Source organism: Poecilia mexicana, unplaced genomic scaffold (assembly GCF_051168715.1).
Source record: "Poecilia mexicana isolate PSO_F unplaced genomic scaffold, ASM5116871v1 scaffold_6, whole genome shotgun sequence".
Classification (NCBI taxonomy): Eukaryota; Metazoa; Chordata; class Actinopteri; order Cyprinodontiformes; family Poeciliidae; genus Poecilia; species Poecilia mexicana.
The window spans coordinates 29,700,219-29,721,784 of record NW_028263375.1 but is presented as its reverse complement, the minus strand read 5'-3'; the positions used below and the strand labels follow the sequence as shown (position 1 = coordinate 29,721,784).

The window sequence follows — 21,566 nt, the reverse complement described above, 5'->3', positions numbered from 1 at the left end:
CGCCATATTTTCATTTGATTTTGGTAGAACTTTATTCCCAAAGGGACTTAAGGCCTCTGTGAGGGGGAAAAGCCTAGATATGCTTATCAGAGAAAACTAGAATGTGTTTTTATTTTGCTTTTGTAGAGACATGTTTTTTTTTGTTGGGGTTTTTTTGTGTGCATATTCAAGCAGTTTCACTTTCAGATAGGTTCAAGTGTTCATATTATTTCTCATTTTACAATTGGAATTCACTTTGGGAATTATTTCTGTTTAGTAGTTGAAATAACAGTAAGACTTTCTATTATATTGAACGTCCATATGTTTGTTCGTTTGTTGTTTTTTTAAAGAAAAACTGCAATTACATTTGAAAACAATAAGAATAGCAACCCACTGATGTGAAAAAGTGCAAAGGTTTCTCCACAAGAGGGCAGCTGATGCTCAGCAATAAGCCAGGTAGAAACTTCCTGTGGTGCAAAATAGGATGCAATATTTGAGAGATTGAGGCAAAGAGATAAAGGTGGAATCTATAGATTATTTTTCATTCAACAAAGAGTCTCTCCAAAGATTTTTATGAGTCTTTTCCAATATAAAACTTTCTAAACTAATACTTTTACAGTAATGTATAAATGTGTACTTCCAGTGACAATATGCAGTATTTGCAGCAAACAACAACAAAGCTGGTGAACAAACAAGAGGTCTCACTTTGACATAAATAGGTGTGTCTGTTGATTTTTTGGCCAATACTTGTTTGTTCTTCATTCACTGAAGTTACTCAAAGTTGGCAGCATATCCAGAAACTACACTACGCTACCCAAAAGCGATACTTCATAATATTATTCAATTAAAAAAAAAGGGTGGTTAGTTTTTAGTGAACTGAGATTGTTGGAATTAATAAATATTTTTAAGCGCCAGTGTTGTTTAGGTTGTTTGTCCGGGGAGGTAAATATTGCGCACAAAATAAATATTGTTTAAACAATAATAAGCATATATTTGCGTCAAATTTCTACACCCTCTTTCATGCTTACAAAAACAACAAAAATACACAAAAATATATTCTGATATGTTTAGGAGAGATGAAAACAAACCTACAATGTCATAAATCACAATGAAATCAGATGTCAGCTATAGTCATTACTCTTTTTACATGTGATCAAAAACTGTTCTTTCAAATTCTACATCTATATTTAGTGTTAGCTTGTCCCAATACTAACTGTCGTATTAAAGATACAAATAAAACAATTTCATATCATTTCATTCATTATTACCAGTTTTGCCTGTTGTGTATTTAGTGCAAAATTTAGTTGTGCACAACAAATGAAGGATTTATCTTTTATTAACAATAGAGTAACAAAACTGATTGTTGTGTTGGCTAAATTTATTATTGACCTTGGCGCCCCCTGTTGGCAGCTCTCTTAATCACAGGCCTCAGTTGAAGGAAAGTCTATAATGAAAACTGCTGTGCAATGGAAACAATGTTGGGATGAAGAGAGAAAAATTAGATTCCACAACTCAATCAGAGCATAATTAGAAATCGTTTTTATTACACAGCTCAGTCTCCAGCTTTTTACAAATGCATATATAAAAAAAAAACAACAACAATCACAGGAGTTAATCAGGACATTATGAGTGCAGCAGAGACATCCAGCAGTTAGAAGTCCTGCTTGTAGTGGACGCTGGCTAAAATGACAAAATGTCTCATCTTCATTTTAAAACGGTCCCAGAGAGTCCAGGGCGTTGGACAGATTTAGCTCCTGAACGTTTTTACTTTTAACAGCTTGAACTACAAGCCTTTTGTTAGCTTGAGAATCAGGTTAAAAGTAGTGCGTTGTTTACGTACGAGCAGAGAATCGGTTCCCTCATTGGATGAGATAAACCAACATCTTCCTTTAACCAGCTGCACATCATAAATCAATCAATTTGACAATATGTACAAACAGCTAACAATGTTACGGGAAGCGGACGGGCAGATCAATTAGCTCGTTGTTCGTTGCTCCTAAATGAGTTTACAGTCACAGCCACATTTTACTGGTTGCAGTAGCACAATTTGTCACTGAAACGTTTCAAATGTCCAACCTTTTGATGACAACAATCAGAGAGGAAAGCTCTAAAAAACAAAGTGGAATTAAAATCAAGAGTTTGCACAATTTTAGTGTCTCTCAGAATTTATTTTAAATAGATGTGGCTGAAAGAAGTTTAAGGCATCCTTTATTTTTTGAAGTTGAGATTTAAGGGACTTCCAGATATTATTCCATTCAACCCAATTCAAACATACTTTATTAATCCCAAAGAATACTTAGATCATCCTCATATGATCACCTGCTGTCTGGCCTAAGTGACGGGTCAGGGAAATCTAGAAAAAAAACATCAACACCCCTCTGTCTGTTTGCTCCATTTGGGTCAAACGTTGCATTAGAAGAAGTTTGGTCCTGCATGCAAAGGGAGTTTATCTGAAACAGGGGCATCAGTAATTGCGCCACCAGTGATTTAATGCAATCTTTTTTTTCTTCAGGTCTGATTTATATCCCCACTTGGCCTCAAAGTAAAGGCAGAATCTTTTCTACGGTTGTCATTTTTAGACTATGCTACTCCATGTGCACCAGAAGCACAGAGAAATGCAGACTGCACACTGTAGAAAAAGAATAAAAAGAAGAAGAAAATGTCTGCTTGTTGTATTGATATCAATGTATTAGTGTGCTTGTCCTGTTTCTGCGTAGGACAACGGATCAGAATAAATCACTAGAAGAAACTGAAGAGCAGGACGATTCAGTTTTGTATTGTGTTTTTGTGACGATGTCTTAGATTAATGACTTCATATCTACAGCATTAACATACCAGCTCTGCTGTATTTACAGCCTTTAACTAGACCCTGTGACTGTCTGTGTTCCAGTGTTTCCTCACCGCTGTCACAGACGTCTGGATTCTTCACTGGATTCAAGCTAAACTTGGCGCATTACATTTAAACTACAGCTCTGGTCTTTAGTGTTGTACACTGACAGTACGGCTGGTTAGTCTATTGCTGGACAACACTAAAGATTCATTTAAAGGATCCAAACTAATCAGTTAATCAATGTCCTAATTTAAAAATGCCTCAGTTTGCTAGTAAACCAGGTATTTGTGTCCGGTTGGAAAATCCAGTCACCAGGTTTGATTTCAGTCACTACAGGTTTGTTTTACTGAACACGTCTAACCAGCCTTCTGCGTTAGTGACCAGTTTGAGGCCGAGTTCTCACGGCAGCTTCACTGAGCCTGAGCGGCTTGGTTCTTCATCTCCTGCCACTGCTTCTCCCGCAGGTTGAGCTCCACGTCAGAGAAGGCTGCCGGGCCCCAGTTGGTGATCTTCTGTGGCCCCTTAGAGCCTGTGGACGATAAGAAAAACGTAATTCTTCATCCAAAATTCTTGCAGGTTTCGCCAACTCGAAATGAATATTTTTTCAGATGGCTATGAATTAAATTTAAGAACTGTATCACAACAGAAACGTACAACAGAAAATCGCAGCACTATTTGTAAGATTAGCTACAGACATGTTGCCCCCTGCTGGAGGGCAAAAAAACTGCTGACCAACAATGGCTACCATTGGTTTTAGCTGCTAAGGTGTCAACACAGCACGCTAAATATTAAATGTATGCGTGATGTATAAAAGCAAAAGAGACTCAGTGTTTTGCTACTAATCGTCAACACTATGACTGCTAGATATCAAGGTCCAAGGATATCACATTTCACAGGTCAGTAAAAGGTTTTAATTTAAAATAAAAGAGAGGGAGAGAGAGAAGTAGGTCACTTATGCTAGCTTGACTTTTACTATCTTAACATGTAGATGTGCTGCAGAATTCTGTGTTTCGGTTCAGTTGAAAAAAGATTAAGTGACCCACACCCCCACTCTGACAGGTCATCAGTAGAGGTGTTTAAATGAGCTAACCAACCACCGCTGTGTTCAGACGATCACTTTTTAATAATCACAAAATAAACATCAAGCCTGAAAACGTAAAACTGATGCACTGAATGTTCTGGGAAATGTTTGTGTGATTTTTGGCGTTGAATTCTAATACATTCGTGGAGCTGTCGGCTGCTATGGCAACGTGTTTGTGTGTAGCATAGTCGGCACAGAGAGCGAGACAAACAAGTGGTTTTTGAAATGCTCTCCTTGTGTCGTTTCTTTTCCTGCATCTTCCACAGAAGCAGTTTTTGATATGAGCCATAAGGGCGGCTGCCCAGGCCGGCAAGAAAAGGTGGTTGCCATGTGCACCAGATAAAAAATAAAACTTATTTAGTTGCACTCTAAACAGGTTTTCCGTCGCTTTTATGCTGTTAATGTGGAGTTGGTGCCCTGATGAATGGAAACAGTGACCATGACTCCCCTAAATATAACCAAGTGTAACAATGTCACTGAATTAACAAGTATGAATCCTTCTGCAATAGACACCTGTATAATGTCAACATCTGAGAAACATCTAGAAAATCAAGTTTGGGTTCCTAATCATGGAACTGCAACCTTAAGATACCTGCAGCCTCTTCCTCTAAAACTAGACTCAGACTCTTATTTGGGGAGGACAGAGAGGGGAAGCAGAGCGCGTCACCTGGTTGGATGAGCCGCAGCATCCCTTCATGCTGAGCCACTTTGTGCTTCCATGACTTGGTGTTGTTAGTTGCATCTTCCAGCTTTTTCATCACCGTCTGATTCACACACAAAGAGTTGCTTTAGAAACCTTATTAAATATATACACACACAACTATTTTGAGCAGTAGTGAGAAATGGTTCGACATTTTTAATTGAATGAGTTTGACAGGCGGGGTATGAATTGAGAAGATTTCATTCCTGCTGTTTTAAACTGTGTTGTTGTGAGACAAAAAAAAAATCAAAAAACGGAGAATATTTCCATCTGGTTTGAGATTACTGGACATAAAACAAAACAGAAAAGGATGAAATCTAAAGCTGGTGTGATTTAGAAACACAATCAGGTTGAGAGGACCAAAAATGAGACAAGGAGGGAAAAGCTGAACTAAAGAATTTGTCATATTTAACACAAGTTAAAATGTTAAGGCCCTGATTATTTCTGGGTCACATGACCTTCGTAGCTGACCTGGTATTGCTCCAGTGCTCCTTGCCTCTCCTGCTCCAGCTCTTCCAGTTGTTTCATGGCGGCCTGCAGGGCGCTCTCCTTGGCCCGCCGCTCCTTCTCCAGCTCCTGTTTCTCTGCCTCGGTCTCAGAGATGGCCCGCTGCTGACGCAGGTGGATCTGCTCCAGCTCGGCTCGCTTCTCAGCCTCCTCTTCCAGCAACCTGCTCCACACACAGACGAGCAACGCAATCAGTGGCGCTTTCTGATACGGGCAACATGGGCAACTGCCCCCCTTAATCCCCCCCAGACCTCAGTTTTCTTCTCTGGTCACTTTGCTAAATGATAGAGATGTACATTTTAACCAATCACACTCTGATACTGGTGAAGGTGAAGCAGGAAGTCTCTGTCCCGTTTCCTGTTTCCTGTTGGATGACCGAGCCGTGCATTTGAAGGCACAGAATATCTTGTTACTAGAAATAGTAACAAGATTTGGACTTGAGTGTTTTGGGTATCTTATTACTTATTTAACGAATTTAATGTGAAAATATTAGCATTTGAATATTGTTTTATATATCTTGGTACAATATAAATATAAACCAGAGATTAGAATCAAACTGTCAGTAATTAAAAGTAATTTATTTACTAAACACATGTGCTCTTACTTACATTTTTGATGACTACTTCTTATTTCTGCAGGAGTAATGATCTTTAGTTGCTTGGGGAAACTTTTATGTTGCTCTAGCCACCTCTGACCACAAGAGGTCACCCTTTGCAGACGTTTTATTTTTTCCTCCCTTAATCCTGCTCTTCAGATTCTCCCAGGTCCTGGGAGGTTTGGGGGGATTTTTATGTTTTGCATTGCCTTGTAGTAAATTTGCAAATACATCCTGGACTATTTTGTGTAGAGTCACAGTGACCATGTCAGTTTAAAACAGAACATCTGTACACTTTTAAAGAGGTGAAAATCAATCTGAGTGGAGACGGGTCTGCACATGAAAACGGCTCTGATTAACCAAACTACCGACACAAAAAATGAAACCAAATTTGTCAGATGGTGCCGTTTCTCAAAATAATGCAAATAGTTTGGATGTATTGTTCCTCTGTTTCGTTCTTACATAAAGGTTCTATCATGTTTACGTCACAGTATGGATGGAAAGTTCATATTTGACCCGTTTTGCCTTCACCATGGTGACCTGAAATGGGTCATTAACCACCCAGAGAATCAGGAAGATGTTGATTATTAATTTGTTAAACAATAGATTCATTTGGATTCATTTTTAAAGGATTATCAGGGATGCAAACAATTGTGCCACCAGTGAGTTTATTAAAAACAAACATGTCTTCACCTGGACTGCCAGGAAATGTGGTCATGTGTGCAGGGAGTGTTTGAGCAGCATTCTGACAGCATGCAGGAAAGATGGCGAAAGTGAAAAATCACTCCACTAGTGTATATCTGTGTATGGAATGAGTCTGTGGAGTAGAAAATATTCCTTCAGGCTGAAATATCAGTGGCAGCCTGAGGTTGGATATCATTGTGCGTCAGCAGGTGGCAGGGTGGTGCCTTTACCGTCTGTGGCCTAATCTTCAGCCTTCACAGAAGTAGTTTTAAATGAGTAATCTGGAAATTCTTAAATCGTTTTTATTTTATTTTTGTATAGATATTAGAATCTTAATCCACATTTCTTACCAGTTGGTGGCAGCAATGCACCATTAAATTATTTGCCACTAACTACCACAAAAAGAAGAAGAAGAAGAAGAAGGTTCTCATATTGAGTTTGGACATTATTGTCATTGATTTGCAAAAACAAAACTATAGCTCCTCAAACACAGAAAGGAAACACAGACAAACAAACCTCATTTTGACTCTGAGGAGAGTCTGCCCCATCACTGCCAACTTCCAACAATCATTAATATAACCAACTATTCTAATTAAATACACTTTAACTCAGTTTAACCGTCACTCAATAAGTAACAAAACTTCCCTGTAGCTACAAACAAAAACTCAACCCCACCAATAAACTGCCTGCTCTTGTTCTGAAGTTCAGTTCAGATGAAGCTCAGGCTGGTAGAGCTGATTACACCAATGTAAGAAAAATCTATTTAGCAGCAAGTTAAGGACAGATTGTTGTCTTTCAGACACTGACTTAATTTAAGAACAGAATGAAACACTCTGCCGCTCAGCCAACGGGACAGTGGAAAGCTAATGTCAGCAGAGAGGAAGGAAGGACAAGAGAGGAAACACAGCGGCTCTGTGGCAAAAACGAATAAATGACCCGGTGAGACTCCCGTGAAAAAAAGAGAAGCAGTCAGAACTCTGAAGGCCTTTTGTGAGTTAGACGTTAATAACTTCCTTGTAATATTAATATCTTATCCCGACTTTACAGTGGAAAAGGAAAGAAGCCGTTTATTCTTCCTGTGAGGATATTTCCTCTCTATGGCGTAATCTCTGCCCTCCACCTTCGGACTGACCGTGCCTGCAGCTTACGGACGGTTTCCTCATCCTGCCTGGCCCGCCTCTCCTCCTCCAAAGCCTCCTCCAGCTTATGGTACATGTCCTCCAGCTCCTGGACCCTCTGCAGGTACTGCTCCAGCTCAGAGGACTTCTGGGCCACCTGCTCCTCCATCTGCTGCCGTACCTGGTAGACGAAAAATGAAACCCTGTTTCTATTAGCAACGGAGGATGGATGGAGGATGGCTTTTGTGACAATTTAACATTTTTTTAAGAAGATTCTAGGAAGTCATTTGTACCTGCTGAACGTCATGCTCTCTCTCACTCTCTGGCAGCATGAATGAACCACAGACATGTCTTTCCCTTTATGAGATTTATGTCGCTGTGCTTCCACTAACTACAGTTTAAATCACTTCAGTAGCTGGATTTCCACTAACCAAACAATTGTGCAATTTGACAGTTTGAAAATAGATTTGCTTATTGGAAACATGACAGTTTAGAAGATAACTAATTTTTTGACAAAAACATTTTGATGCCAGGATGAGGTGGTTGTATTGGCCGTATTGGTTTATTTTGCAAAACTGCAATGGAAATATGTTTTCGCATCACACAAGTCACATGATCAACAGCGAGACGATGCCACTGGAAACCACGTAGAAGAAACCGAAGGAAGTAGTTGGAGAATGTTGTTTTTTTATGATTTATCGCGTGAACAAACTTATTAATGTGTAATTTTAATTGAGTTTCTTATTTAAATGAAACACCGCAATTGAGAAATTGTGTTTTTTCAACAATAGTGGAATAACGACAAAGTTTTGCGCATATTTGTAACAGAATCACAGCTAGTGATGCTGGAAATAGAAACTTCAACACTAGATGTAAACAAAAGTTCAAAAAGTGGTAAAAAAAAAAATTAAAAAACCTCCCATCATCACAGCATACATTTGACAAACAAAAAATCTTCTCCACTACGCCCCCCAGTGTTCTTAATCTGTTACATTAATGGGAGGGTCTAAAAGTTATCAAAGTAATCAAAACGATTCCAAATACAAAAGTTAATGCAAGTTAATGCAAACTAACTTAAATATATTCTAACTGCCTAAACAAAACTAAAATTGACAGAACTTATGATTAACAAAGAATCATCGAGGAAATGTCTGGAAATGAACTATTGCTATACTTAGCAACTTTTCAGGCAAAAAAAAAAAGAAAATCTGCCAAAATTGGAACTGTTTTTTTACAGATTGGTGACTGTTAGAAAACTGCAATCAATGAATCCCTAACAAGTATGACAGAGGTTATGAAGGGCATGTATGTTGCACTGAACTTAATATTTCTTTTAAATGTACTTGCTGGAGGCGACAAAAACAAAGTTTGGGGGATTTCTGGTTGAAACCGAAATAAAATTGGAAGTAAATACGTCAATAAGATAGCTGATTAGGCTGTCTGAGCAGAAATACGTAGATAAACATCTTCATCAAAAGTCTGTCACACAGCCACAAAGGGTGGTCAGCATTTCATGTTATTTTCAGAGGAAGTCAACCACAAGATGAAACACCTTCTGATCGCTACAATTACCAAATGTGTATTTCAGTAACAAGAGCATGACTTCATTTAACAGAGAAACAAAGTTAAGCCAGATATATTAGGAACTGCACTTCAGGTCTTTATTGGGGTAGATTTTTTTATTTTATTTTGAGCATTGAGATTTCTTCCAATCGTTTGTTGTTGGGGGTTTTTAGCCAGGCATACCAAGATGCATGCAAATACAGAGCAGCTAAAGAGAGAGTTGAGTAAAAGTTGTGTTTGTTCTGCAGTTGCTCTGGTGGAATAATTTCCTGAATCACGTACCATTTTTTCTCTCTCAAGCTCCGTCCTGTAGCGGTCCTGAAGTTCGGTGTGAGTCAAAAGGCGTTTTTTCTCTTCCTCTGCTGCTTTCGCTGCTGCCTCCTCCAGAGCCTGATCAGAAATAAAAAACAGAAAACAAAAATCAAAAAGGAGATAAAAAACTAAAACAGGCAAAGTGAAAATGGCTGTTTGGACAGATATCAATAAGGTCTGGTAAGATCCTAAACAGTTAAAGCTTAATGTTAGATGAAAACGTCTGAGTGTAGATGTTTGTGATAACACATGAGGTGTAATTAGGGGTAGTATTGTGTAGCCAGCTATGTAGCTTCATTTTGTAGCACAATCAAGTAACAATGTTACCTTCAGTTGTTATAAAAATGCTGCATCAAATATGCCTTAAAATAAATTTGACTTTGTAATTTCACACCTTGAAATTGGGCCTCTTTCTCTTTAAGAAGCTCCTGGTCTTTCTGAAACTCCGCCTTCAGGAAGTCATCACAACATGCCTCCTGTTAGCTTACTTCCTTTGGGTTTCTTTTAGCAATACATTATTTCCTACGTTATCTTCCAGAAAAGTCAGATTGATGTTGTGTGGGACCAATCTCTGTTGCATCAACTCATCTCCAACCTCATGTCGGGTCTCTTGGCTGCATCTCTGATTAATCATTTCCTTGCACTGCCTGTTAGTTTAAATGGCTGAACATGATTTGGTGGGTTTGAATTTGAACCACGCCATTTTCATTCAGCATTTTCTGCAAATTGTCATAAAAGTGGGATCACCCTGAGAAGTATTGATCACAAATTTTAATCACAGATTACAGTAACACATAACATGGTTTACCCTATATTTGTTGGTTCCTCCACTGCAATTTTTATATTTATCTGAAAGACTTTAAATATCAAGAGCTTTTATGTACTGAATGACAAACAGCTGTAAAATCAGACCTGAGAATAAAGTTATGCAACTTGTTAAGATGTAACATCAACCAGGGGTGAACTTTGCGTTACCTTTTTACAACAGCACAGAGACAGAGTCGATAGTGTGTGTGTGTGTGTGCGTGCGTGTGTTTGTATCTGTCTGTGTGTTCCTTGTGCATTCATGCTGCTAACTATGTGAGATGGAGTTCTGCACCTCGACTCCAGACTGTTGTGCATTCTCATGCTGTGTCCCACACAAAGCCTGGCCTGTCCTCTAGTGTCTGTAGCATCACAGAGTTATTCTACTCTGTCTGTGCGACTCGCTGTTTGTCGCCATGACGCTGCCTCCCTCATCATGACATGTAATCCAGCTCACAAGCTAACAGATATCTGCTAAAGTTCCTCTGAGGCACATTAGAGGTGATTTTCATGTCTTAATTAAAAAAACATTTCTTTAGGAATTGTCAGCCTGGTAAAATATTACTTTAAATCAGTTTGTTGTGACTGTGATGATGGTAGTGAAGCTTCACTGAGGTCTGGATGTAGAGCTCTGTTCCTGTGCTGCTTTCCTTCTTCGTGTGTATTGATGATTTTGGTGATGGCACTCATCAACATGTAATGTTTAGTTACTGATTTTCTCAGTTGTTGACTCAAAGGCGCATGACTTTGTATTTTTATGATGTAAACCACGTTGGACTTCCTTGTTGCTGAAATGTGCAATAGAAATAAACTTCTTTTCCAGCACCGCCGCTCCGTCAGATTAAGGTTTGAACTTCAGGTCCACTGATTCTTCTCTTTTCCAGCCGTTCTGTCATCGCTGGCCATCACTGTCCTGATTAAATCTAGTTTGGCTGATGCTTCAGAAGTCACCCTGTGGTAATGGCTGCAAGGTGCAAAGCTTCTGTGGCTACAAAACAAACCCAAATCACCCCCGCTGCCTCCAATCCTTGACAAGGGCTGTAAAGTATTTGTGCTGAAATATTTCTAGTTTTCTCCTAACATGCTGCAGTGTTGTATAATAAATCAACTCTCTACTTTATTCAATTAAAAATACCTTATTTATTCCAAAGAAAAATTAATTGTGGGATCTTATATAATCGAAGTGTCTTCAACAGGTGGTTGTGGATGGTGATGCGTTGGTCAGGAAGCACCTCCAGTAGACAACGGTTTCCACCGTTTTTCACTCCTTTGAAGAGTATCGATTGTTGGACGTTTTCCACTGTGGATAATTTGCATCATTTTTGCTTCATACAGTTTGGAAATGGTTCCATAATTCTTCCCAGATCAATGGACAGCAAAGATTTGATTTCTAAAGCACACCTGTTTGCTTCAGACCATCAAGACGCCATGACTTCTTTCACTGATGTCACATTTGCTGGTGTTAATTTAATCAAATATATTTTATTAGCAACATCTGGCTGCTGCCGACGCCATCGCCACCAAAAACTCCCTGAAGAATCTTGGATCAATAAAGTGTTTAGTTTGGGGTGTTGTATATTACTATTCAGATTTAAATGCCCTGAAATGTAGCTGAACTGCTTTCCCTACTCCCTCCTCCCGCATTGGTCCTTTTATGGCAGCCATGTTGGATTTCGAGCTTGGGGGGTGTGATGTGAAATCCAAATTATTCTTTCCAAACTTCTAATTTGAACTTCAGATTAGAAATCAAAAGGCATAGATATACCAATTTATTCACCTGACTGGACAAGCGTGATTTTTTTGTTTTGTTTTTTCAAATTAAAAAAACTTTGCTATTCTGAAAACTTGTAAAAGTGTCACTGGTAACAACCAATCAAAACCAGAACTCTGAAGTGACTAAGCAGAGTAATGAGTGACATCACCTTTTTTTTTTGTTTGGTAAAGCTGACATTTCCTGTTCACCTCATTGTCTCTGGCGGTAATAAGAGGAAGCTGTTAGTCAAGACTAGAGTTTGATGAACTCAGGTCTAAAAAGAAAAACATCTATCGAGACACGTGTCCTCTCTGCCACGCCCACCATTTACTTTATTCATGAGCAGGCTGCGGCTTTTCAGAGCAAACCAGAGTTTTTAGGTGACCTAGTTGAGCCGGTTGAGACATCAGAGTGCATGTGTGAAACCAGCAGTGCATGACAAAGTGGAGAGCACTGAAGATAACCGAGCACTAAACACACTCCGGTCCTTTTATTATGGTGACATAGCTGCACAGGAATGCTGCCGAATCAGTTTTGTGTCTTATTTAGCCTCCAGGGGCAGAAGCAGTGCTGCTGTGACATAAGTGTGTGTGGGAAACCACTCAAAATAACGCAACACACACACATTATGAGGAAACGTGTTATCTTCTACAGCTCTGAATCATTAGCTTACAGCAAAACAGCTCGATAACTGAGCGCAGCAGCAGAGGAAAGAAAAAGACGTTGGTTAAAGATTTTATCTTGTAGAAATCGACAAGTTGAAAAGACGACCAGCACAATGTCATCAGACGGACGGTGTGAGGCAGGCAGTGAGGTTTGAGTAGCGTTACTCTGTGTTGCTTCTTTTTGCACACTGCCAGAAACACCAAATGCTGCGTTTCTCAGATCCACATTCAACTCTGAGAAAATCCTGATTTTTTTTTTTTTTTTACTCCAAAAAGTTGGAATCAAAACAGGTGAAAGGAGCTCAGATGTAGTTTGTGGTGTTGGTTGGTTGGCTGGTTGCTTGGCGTGTTTGTGGTTGTGGTCATTCATGTTTTGTTGTTAAGTGAGAGGAACACAATTCAAAGTGATCACCATTCTTCGGCTGGTTTTCTTCTACAGAGTTACTATTTCTTGATAGAATGAATTCAGTAGAACAGATCCCATATCAATATCTGTATGGACCCCAGTAATGAAAGCAATTCTAGGTCATGTATCAGTGACAATGCACCCGATCCATAAGGGAAGATCTATACATTCTAACTCTATGCTTTGTACTCTGAGCGACGTCAGGTTTTATCATTTACTTTACATTATATTTAGATTTCCTAATTGCACTTTCTGAAGTATTTGAAAGAAAGTTTGTTGCAGTTTATATGTTTGATTAATCCAGTGAAGCTAGACATTACTGTAACTCTGTACATTTATGTCTTTGTTTTAAAAAAGAAACATTTTAAGTCAGTTCAGCTGTTTTTCTGTATCAGATCGCAGCAGTTGATACTAAACCTCAGGTATCAAAAGTGAAAAAAGTGGATCGGTGCGTCTCTAGGGTTTAGGAACGCGTTTGTACTATTTGCCAGGAACTAGTTTAACCACATATTACTGGATTCAGTTGCCTTGCCTGTCATGTAGGAATGTGATTTTATTTTCTGCACTGCTCTCTGTGCACCTGAAAATAAAATCTTGACTCTCGAAGTCTGACTTTCCACGACTAAAGCTCTGCAGGTTCTGATTTGTTCTGTTTGTAGAGTTTTGTTCTTAGTTACGCTGGTTGAGGCACTTCTCGGCCTGTCACAGTAAATTCAGCTGGACAATTAATCGTCCCTGGAATTATTATGATAAATGATAATGTTGTTGCTTTGAGACCATTTCTGACATAATGATAAAAGCATAATAATGTAAGTTCCCTCTCTAAAACACTAATAAGCTTTAATTTTGTAAAGAACACTTAACAGTAGAACTGGGAGACATTTTAAACATCCAAAATAAAACTCAACAACCAAAGTCAATAAATGGAAATAAAAAACACACAACAATAAACCACAGATAAAGTGGATTATGATGCAGCTGTAAAATATAATCAGAATGGAAATCATTGAGCTCATTTAACTTATGCGACTGCGACAGGTCTACGTTTCCCTCTGGTTTTGTGTTGTTTGAAGGATTTTTGCTTTTGACTTTTACTTTTGCCTTCATGGACGCAGAATAACAATAAAAGCTGGCAGCTGTTACACTTTATCTTTACTTCCTCTCTGTCTAATTTATGTTTTACTGTGTTTTCATTTTTTGCTTGATCATAAACCACATTCGCTGAGTTGTTCCCATGAAGATATTCAGCACAGAGCTTAACTTCCTTATTTACCAAAGTACAATATATCCATCCAGCTGTTTGTTCACTTCAGATTACTTTGGGATTATATTTGCATGAGCCGCTGATTTTTTTATTATTTTTCAGTCTTTTTTTAGTTTGTTTTTTATTTCCACCAATTGAATTTATGTCTCTGTCCTCCAATAACATGCTTTCATTAATAGAGTAATATTTTGTCCTTACCTTCCTCATGTTCTCCAGCTCAGACTGCTTGGCCTCGTTTGCCGTCTGCAGCTCCCTCATCCTGAGCTCCAGCTCCTCCTGCTCCGCCTGCTGCCTGAGCCGCAGGTCTCGCCGCTTCTGCCGGGCTTCGTGGTGCGGCGCGGGCCGGCTCTGACGCAGCAGGTTCACACACATCTGAATCGCTGAGAGGAACCGAGGAGAAAGAAAAAAGCAAGATAAACATTTGCTGCATTTGAATGTGGGGAAAGTGCTTTTCCCACACTTTTGTTTTCATTATTTGGAAGAAAAGCATTCAGTGGGTCCACAAGACTTTAGAAAAGGTGGAGGTTCACTTTGAGGCAGGACAAGATACTAAACAAGAACTACAGTTTAGTCATTTAGATCACGTCAAACTTAAAATCCAGCCCACCAGAAGTTTTTATGTGATCCTCTGGACTCTGGAAACTTCAAGATAACATTAGTTATTATAAACATCACTGCATTTTTATCTATATTCTGCCAAATTACCCCATGGTGAAAATATGTTTAATTTTATTTCATTTCAATAAATTATCATTGAAAGCAGAGACAGGCATTCATTCATATTTGATATTAGGAAGCTTTACCAACACGGTCGGCCCTTTAAAGACATTCTGGATCCTGTTTGTGGCCCAAAATGAAAAAGAGTTTAACATCCCTGATTTAGACCAAACTATCATCATGTTGGAGCAGCAGAGACCAAAATCGAATTTACAATCATTGTCAATACTTGAAAACTCATGTTCAGAAACGCTCTCCTTTCAATTTCACTGAACTTCAGTGACTTTACAAAGACTAAAAGTCAGTAGAGAGAAATCCCAAGATACTCAGGAGGCTCAAGAAATATACAAACCAAAACAATAAATAAATAAATGATGTATAATTTTCTTAAACTTTACAATTATTTACTTTGTGCTTGTTTTTGTCACATTAAATCTTATTAAAATGCACTGATGTTTGTGGCTGTAAGGTGTCAAAAGGTGACAGTTCTAAAGGTTTGATTACTTTTCCAATAGGAAAATATGGAGAAGACAAATTTTGAGGTTTGGATAAACTGTCCACACAGCTCACCCTGGATCCACTCCTGCTTCTTCTTCTTGTCCGATGCGCTGATTTCGAAGCTTTTTTGAGACGACTTGATGAGGAAGAGGCACTTCTTTCCCTCTTTGTCTTGTAAGGACTGCAGCGGAAAGCAAGAATGAAACATTTCACCAGTCTGGACATATCATGTACCAGAACATAAAAATGCACACTTTAGAATTAAATATATATATTTTTTAATCTTCATGAAACAAAGCACAAAGCAGTAGAATGGGTGGTTTCGTGCCTCCACACTGCAGGATCCGTCCAATGGGATGTCTCCTTTCTTCTCTGCCAGGTCCTCGCCCACATAATACGAAATGAAGCCGGGCTTCAGCACAAACCAGCGCTCTGTCCAGTTCTTCCTCTTGTGGCCTTTCTTCATCATATATCCCTACAAAGAAAAAGAAACAGGATAATTTTTTTTCTTCCTGTTTGGGGAGTGATGTCAGCTTTGTGGATTGGCCCAACCGGTTCTGTGGAGGAAGCTACGCATTAGGGTGATGGTAAGAAGGCCTTTCAGGAATATGTCTGTCTCATTTTCTATCAGAAATAACTTTCTTGATTGACTGAATATAATCATTAATCTGAATATTGACCCCTTGCGTGACGTTCCGCCCATTCCGCCATGATGGACGTCAAAACTCCTGTTGAACTTGTCAAAACGCAGACGCTTGGTAGGATAATACTGCTTTTGATTAGTTGGTTGCAGTGTAGAAATGATCATATGGTTCACTTTTTACCTAGAAGATTAACGTTCTTACCTTACTTCATAAGTAAGAAAGTTTGGTAAGATACAATCGAATACAGCTTTAGGGAGAAGGGAAGAATCTAATCATTAGTAACCATGGAGGAAATACCCATCATGTTGCCTAGCATGTATGAAAACAACAACAACAAAAAGAAACGTGGCTAGCATCTAGACTTTTAGATACTTTCAAGTCTGCTACTGTGTAAGGGAAACACTGTTTATGACATAGTGGTTGGAATCGTGTGAATTCAGGCGAAGTCAGATTTGATCAAATAAACTAAAACGTCAGGAGGGGAAAGTACGGGTCGGTTTCTAAGCTAGCTGGTTAAAACTTTTGTAATTACGGCCGTCTACGAGTCCTGACAAGAAGAGTTACTTTCATTGACACATTAGCTTGACTTAAACAAGTGGAAACCATGGTTACATTAGCAAAAACAATCATAGTTCCTGTGTTCAATACATCCATCATGGTGCTGCAACGTTTTTAGGCTCCGTAGTTCTAAAGTTTCAATACAGAAATATGAATAACTGTATATGAGTGGTTATAGTCAACAGTTTAAGTATTTACTGATGAAAATCATCACTTTATGATTCCTTGATGCCAGAGTCTCTCTGCTTGGCGGTGGGAGGAGCTACTGTTAGCTTGTGCTGACATGATGGCTCCGTTCCACAGTTAAATATAACCTGGCTGGTTGAAACGATGCCTAAAATGTGGGAAAATACACAGCATAGAGTATATCAGAGGTGTCAAGAAAGGTAAAAATGTGGCCAACAAAATAAAAAGCAACCGATAACCCAAACATTTTGGAAATTGTCCGTTTTCCTTTTAATAAAGCAACAATCTGAAGCTGGGTCTTTAATGATAAACATGTTTCATAAAAATATTATTTACTGTTGTAAAACTAAAACTAAAAAAAAATAATAATCAGAAAGTTAATCTTGCATTTTTAATTGAATTAAAGTAGGTTAAATTTGCCAGTTTTGGCCCACAGGACAAAGGTTTGGACACCACTGGTATATACGTTAAGTAGGAACTATTTTCTGTGTTGGACCAATGGACAAAGCCGAGTTATTTCCTAATGAAAAGGAAGAAAAAGTCCTGGACTTGTATCATGTGCAGATATAAAACCTGATAACAGTTGTTATCTGAAACCAGAAGGGGTTGAAGTGTTGCCCACCTGTTTGAGGACATCCAGGATGAGCTCCTGGTAGACCTCGCTGATGCCCATGGACAGCGTCTGCTGGTCCATGCCCTTGCTGAACTGGCCTGAGCCCACCAGCGTGATCAGCTCCCACACATTCAGACACTGCTGCTTGGAGCTCAGCTCCAGCTTCAGGTCCTCGAAGCGCTCCTCCACCCAGCTTCCTCCCATCGCCTCTGTCAGCTTACGCAAGAAATACTCGATCTGTGGAAGAGGACACACGCCGCATACGGTCAAGTCCAACAAACAAGTTCGGTTGCTACAAAAGGGGAAAGCGCAAACACCGTTTGATTTCACGGAGTTATTCCTAGGGGTGGACATTCACACTGCAAAAACACAAAATCTTACCAAGTATTTTCTGTCTGGTTTCTAATGCAAATATCTTAGTACACTGAGTATACTAGGTAACATTTCAGCAAGATATAGGAGCTTGTTTTAAGACAATAATTCCTTAATATTGATGAAAAAGTACTAGTTTCACTGGAAGATAATTTAATTTATATTAAGACATTTTTCCCATGTTGTAAGTGAAATAATCTGCCAGTGGAACTCCTATATTAAGGAATTATTGTCTTAAAACAAACTCCTATGTCTTCCTGTAAAGTTACTTCTAGGTTAGTTTTGTCTTATTTCAAGTATACTAACAAATTTGTACTAGAAATTAGACCAAATATACCTGGTACGATTTGGTGTTTATCATTTATCGCGATAAATTTCTTTTTGTGATAAAATCCTGGTTTATTGTTGTTACGATAAATTCCAACTAATGACGTCCAAAAGGGAAAAAAGACTGAATGGTGCGTATTGTTGGCATTTTCTACAGTTTGCTCAGTCAGAGCATCAACAAATACCAATACATTTAAAAATGGGCTTAAATAAAGTTACTGTGTGCAGCTCAGTGATACAAATCTATAAGTGACTGGGAATGTTTTTCAGGAGCAATATTCACAGTCCTAAAGTTACATTAAAAAGTACTAAGTAGCTCTTATTGTCACTTTTAGCATTATACAAAATGTTGTGATAAAACTTCAAGTTCATATCGGTCACCTCTAATTATGGATGCTGGGCTGCTGAAAGGAAGTCTCTTACTTTTTTAGTACCTTCAAACAGTTGCTGTAATGGGTAACTACGGCAACAACATATCATTTTTACAACTGGGAGAAACATTTAAGGTCCTTTTGGGATGAAAAAAGTATTTATGAATTCAACAGAACCTACTTGAACAGAAGAAACAACAACTCTCCCTGATTTTTCTGTCTTTTACCAAAGTAGAAGTCTACATTAGCCGAGTGAAGTGTTTAAAATGTCGTTTCAATTCAACAAACACTCCTGTGATTCAGCTCTGATGTTTGTCATACTCAACAGTAAATCTTCCAGCATTTGTAAAAGAACAGGAAGCTGGAAACTTCCTTTTCTGCTCTTGAGCAACTGACCAACGGGTGAAACAGCAACGCACCACGTATGCAGCACATCACTCTGAATGTCTGTTACAGTAGAATCGCCTCCGGTTTGCAGAACTGCTGGAGAATTTAAACAAAAACTTATTTCAACAGCAAACGACTGAAACGAGAAGTTCAGATTAACTGGTTAACATGACTCTGTTCATATCTTGCAAATTTGTGACTTCCTCTAGTTACCAGCCAGAAATTTGTCACTTTGCTAAAAGTGCCTCTCTGGTGAGAACGACATCACAAACTTGCACACGCCCATCATGAGCTCATATTTATTTTAATTTGTTTTCAATGAGTTTTAATTCTCAGGGTGGAAACAATGTTTAATAGGTTTATTTTTAAAACCATGAACTTGGTGTTCCTGTTAGTATGCATTTTATCTGATCAACATGAGTCCCTTAGTATCAATAAAAAGATTGTTTAATCCATTTGGTGTTACAAATTTGGAACATGAGAAGCAGGGAGTTCATGTTCTTCACATTTTCATTTAGGTTTCTGCTAAACTTCCTAAACAGATGCAACAAAACTAAACTACGTGGAAATCAAATATGGAGGCTTTGCTGTTGCCGGGTGAAATGCATCTCCACCACCATGCAATGATAAAGATCAACCACTGAAATGCTTCAGAGATGCTGCTTCACAGCTGCTTTCACACACATTTTCACAACGGCATGGCAAAACTGATCAAATAGGATTAGGTGAGCATCACATACTGAAATGTTTGTGTGTAGTCCCATGTATTTATTGTATGGAGGGCAAAAGAAAAAAGGCAGCTTGCCAACAATTACAACCTTTGGTTTTCGCTGTCAAGTTGTCAACATAATGTGCTAAATTTTAAATGTGCAAGTGGTGCATAAAAGAAAAAGGGATGCAGCATTTTGCTACTAATTGTCAACACTACAACAACAAGATAAAGTCCAACAGTATCATGTTTAACAGGTCAGTAAAAAGCTTTAAAAACAGAAACAATATAGCAAAGGACAACAAGAAACTTGCTTAAGCTAGCAAGCTATGCTAGCTTGACTATGACTTTGCTTAGTTGTCATAGCGGTGCACTGCAATAAATGAAACATACCAACTTCTGCAGGTTTCATTTTGTTAACGGAGTTACTCTACTGCAGCAGTGCAGCGTTGGATGGCAGTAAAACGATCGTCTTTTTGCCCTCCTGTGTTGTGAGTGTGCGTGTGAAATTTTTGGATGTAAACAATAACATCCAACGTGTCTAAATGTGATGCTTTTTTGTACATTTTGCCACCTTGTTACCATAAAGTTAAGTGTATTTTATCTAATAAACCAACATGAAGTCGTACATCATAGCACATTTTACTAACCCTGAATAAAATCTAATCCAATTAAATGCCTTCAGGAAATTAAGCAAACAGAAGCCTGTTTGCTTCTGTTTGCAAACAGAAGTTTTTAGATACCAGACAGGGTATCTATAAAACCCTGTCTGGGTTTTATAGATACCGATGAGCCATTTTATTTTTACAGTAGTATTTTCCATGTAAGTCGGTTTGTTTCTTTTGTAACATGAATAATAGCTAGTGATACAGTTTTAGTAGTGGGGGGGGAAAAATGCCGCTTTTTGCCCCATGACCTTTCCTTCAGTGTAGGGACAGCTGCTGTGATGTAATCTCACCTCCTCCGTGACGATGATCAGCGGGTATCTGTCCTCAGACAGGAAGTTGAATATGCACCATATCTTGAAGGCGTCGTCGTTGGAGATGAAGAGCTGCTTCTGACCCAGGTTCTTCCTAAAGCACAACGTCCAGCACATTTTATTGAACTCCTGGCGGTCAAAGTTATCCTTCGCCTATTGCAGAGAGAAGGAGGGTGGGAGGTGTGAAGAGGACAACAAAGCAGGTCTTGTGAATTTTCTGTTCGAAAACAAGGAAGAGAATTTTTCTTCCCACAAACAAGAACAGTTTGTCAAAAGATAAAACCACTTCAACATTTCATAGCCTTGAACTTTCTCACATTTTTTATGCCACCAGCAGCCCAATAGAATGCATGTTATTGTTTTGGGGTTGTTTTTTTTTTTTGGAAGCTCAGCAGAAAGTGGTGCGTAACCTTGAATTGGGATGAAAATAGTACTTGGTTTTCCTTTTTTTTTAAAAAAAAAATAAAAGCCCAAAACATGACTTGTGTTTAAGTTCTGCCCCATTTCACATGGATACCCCTGAATAAAGTGCAACCATGCACATTCAGTAGTCAGATACTGTTACCTCTGTGTAAGTTAATCTCAGTATAAGTGCACTTTTTGCGCAAAAGCCTCAGATGTTTGTAAGAGAACATTGAAAAATAAAAACTTAAAAGTGATCCATACATTATTATTTAAACCAGGACAATTATTTTATTTAATTTTTTTTATTTCCTTTATTTAACCAGGTAAACCCCATTGAGATCTAGATCTCATTTTCAAGAGTGACATTTTCAAAACTGCCCTCCAGAGGACACACACTCAGTAAATACAGAACGTGTGTGTTCATTTAATTTCAGCAGACCAGCACAATCGTTCTATGAAATCAGAGGTTTAATGCTGCTATAAACACGAATATTTACTGCTCCTGCAATTAAGCTCTGCTGTTGTGGGAAAACAAGCAT

The 21,566-nt window shown here is 38.6% G+C and overlaps 1 protein-coding gene across 1 annotated transcript in view; it reads right to left on the bottom strand.

The window, feature by feature from the left end:
• Window positions 1-1,495: 1,495 nt before the first annotated feature.
• swap70b (switching B cell complex subunit SWAP70b) overlaps window positions 1,496-21,566 on the bottom strand; it is a 33,817-nt gene continuing 13,746 nt past the window's right edge. Inside the window, exons 3-12 of the mRNA XM_014995692.2 lie at window positions 20,602-20,775; window positions 17,487-17,714; window positions 15,805-15,951; window positions 15,549-15,657; window positions 14,460-14,641; window positions 9,340-9,447; window positions 7,509-7,675; window positions 5,062-5,260; window positions 4,558-4,654; window positions 1,496-3,338 (exon numbers count right to left, since the gene is read on the bottom strand). Of these exons, the coding sequence (XP_014851178.1) occupies window positions 3,220-3,338; window positions 4,558-4,654; window positions 5,062-5,260; window positions 7,509-7,675; window positions 9,340-9,447; window positions 14,460-14,641; window positions 15,549-15,657; window positions 15,805-15,951; window positions 17,487-17,714; window positions 20,602-20,775 (1,530 nt within the window). The 3' untranslated portion in view covers window positions 1,496-3,219. The remainder of the gene's footprint in view (window positions 3,339-4,557; window positions 4,655-5,061; window positions 5,261-7,508; window positions 7,676-9,339; window positions 9,448-14,459; window positions 14,642-15,548; window positions 15,658-15,804; window positions 15,952-17,486; window positions 17,715-20,601; window positions 20,776-21,566) is intronic.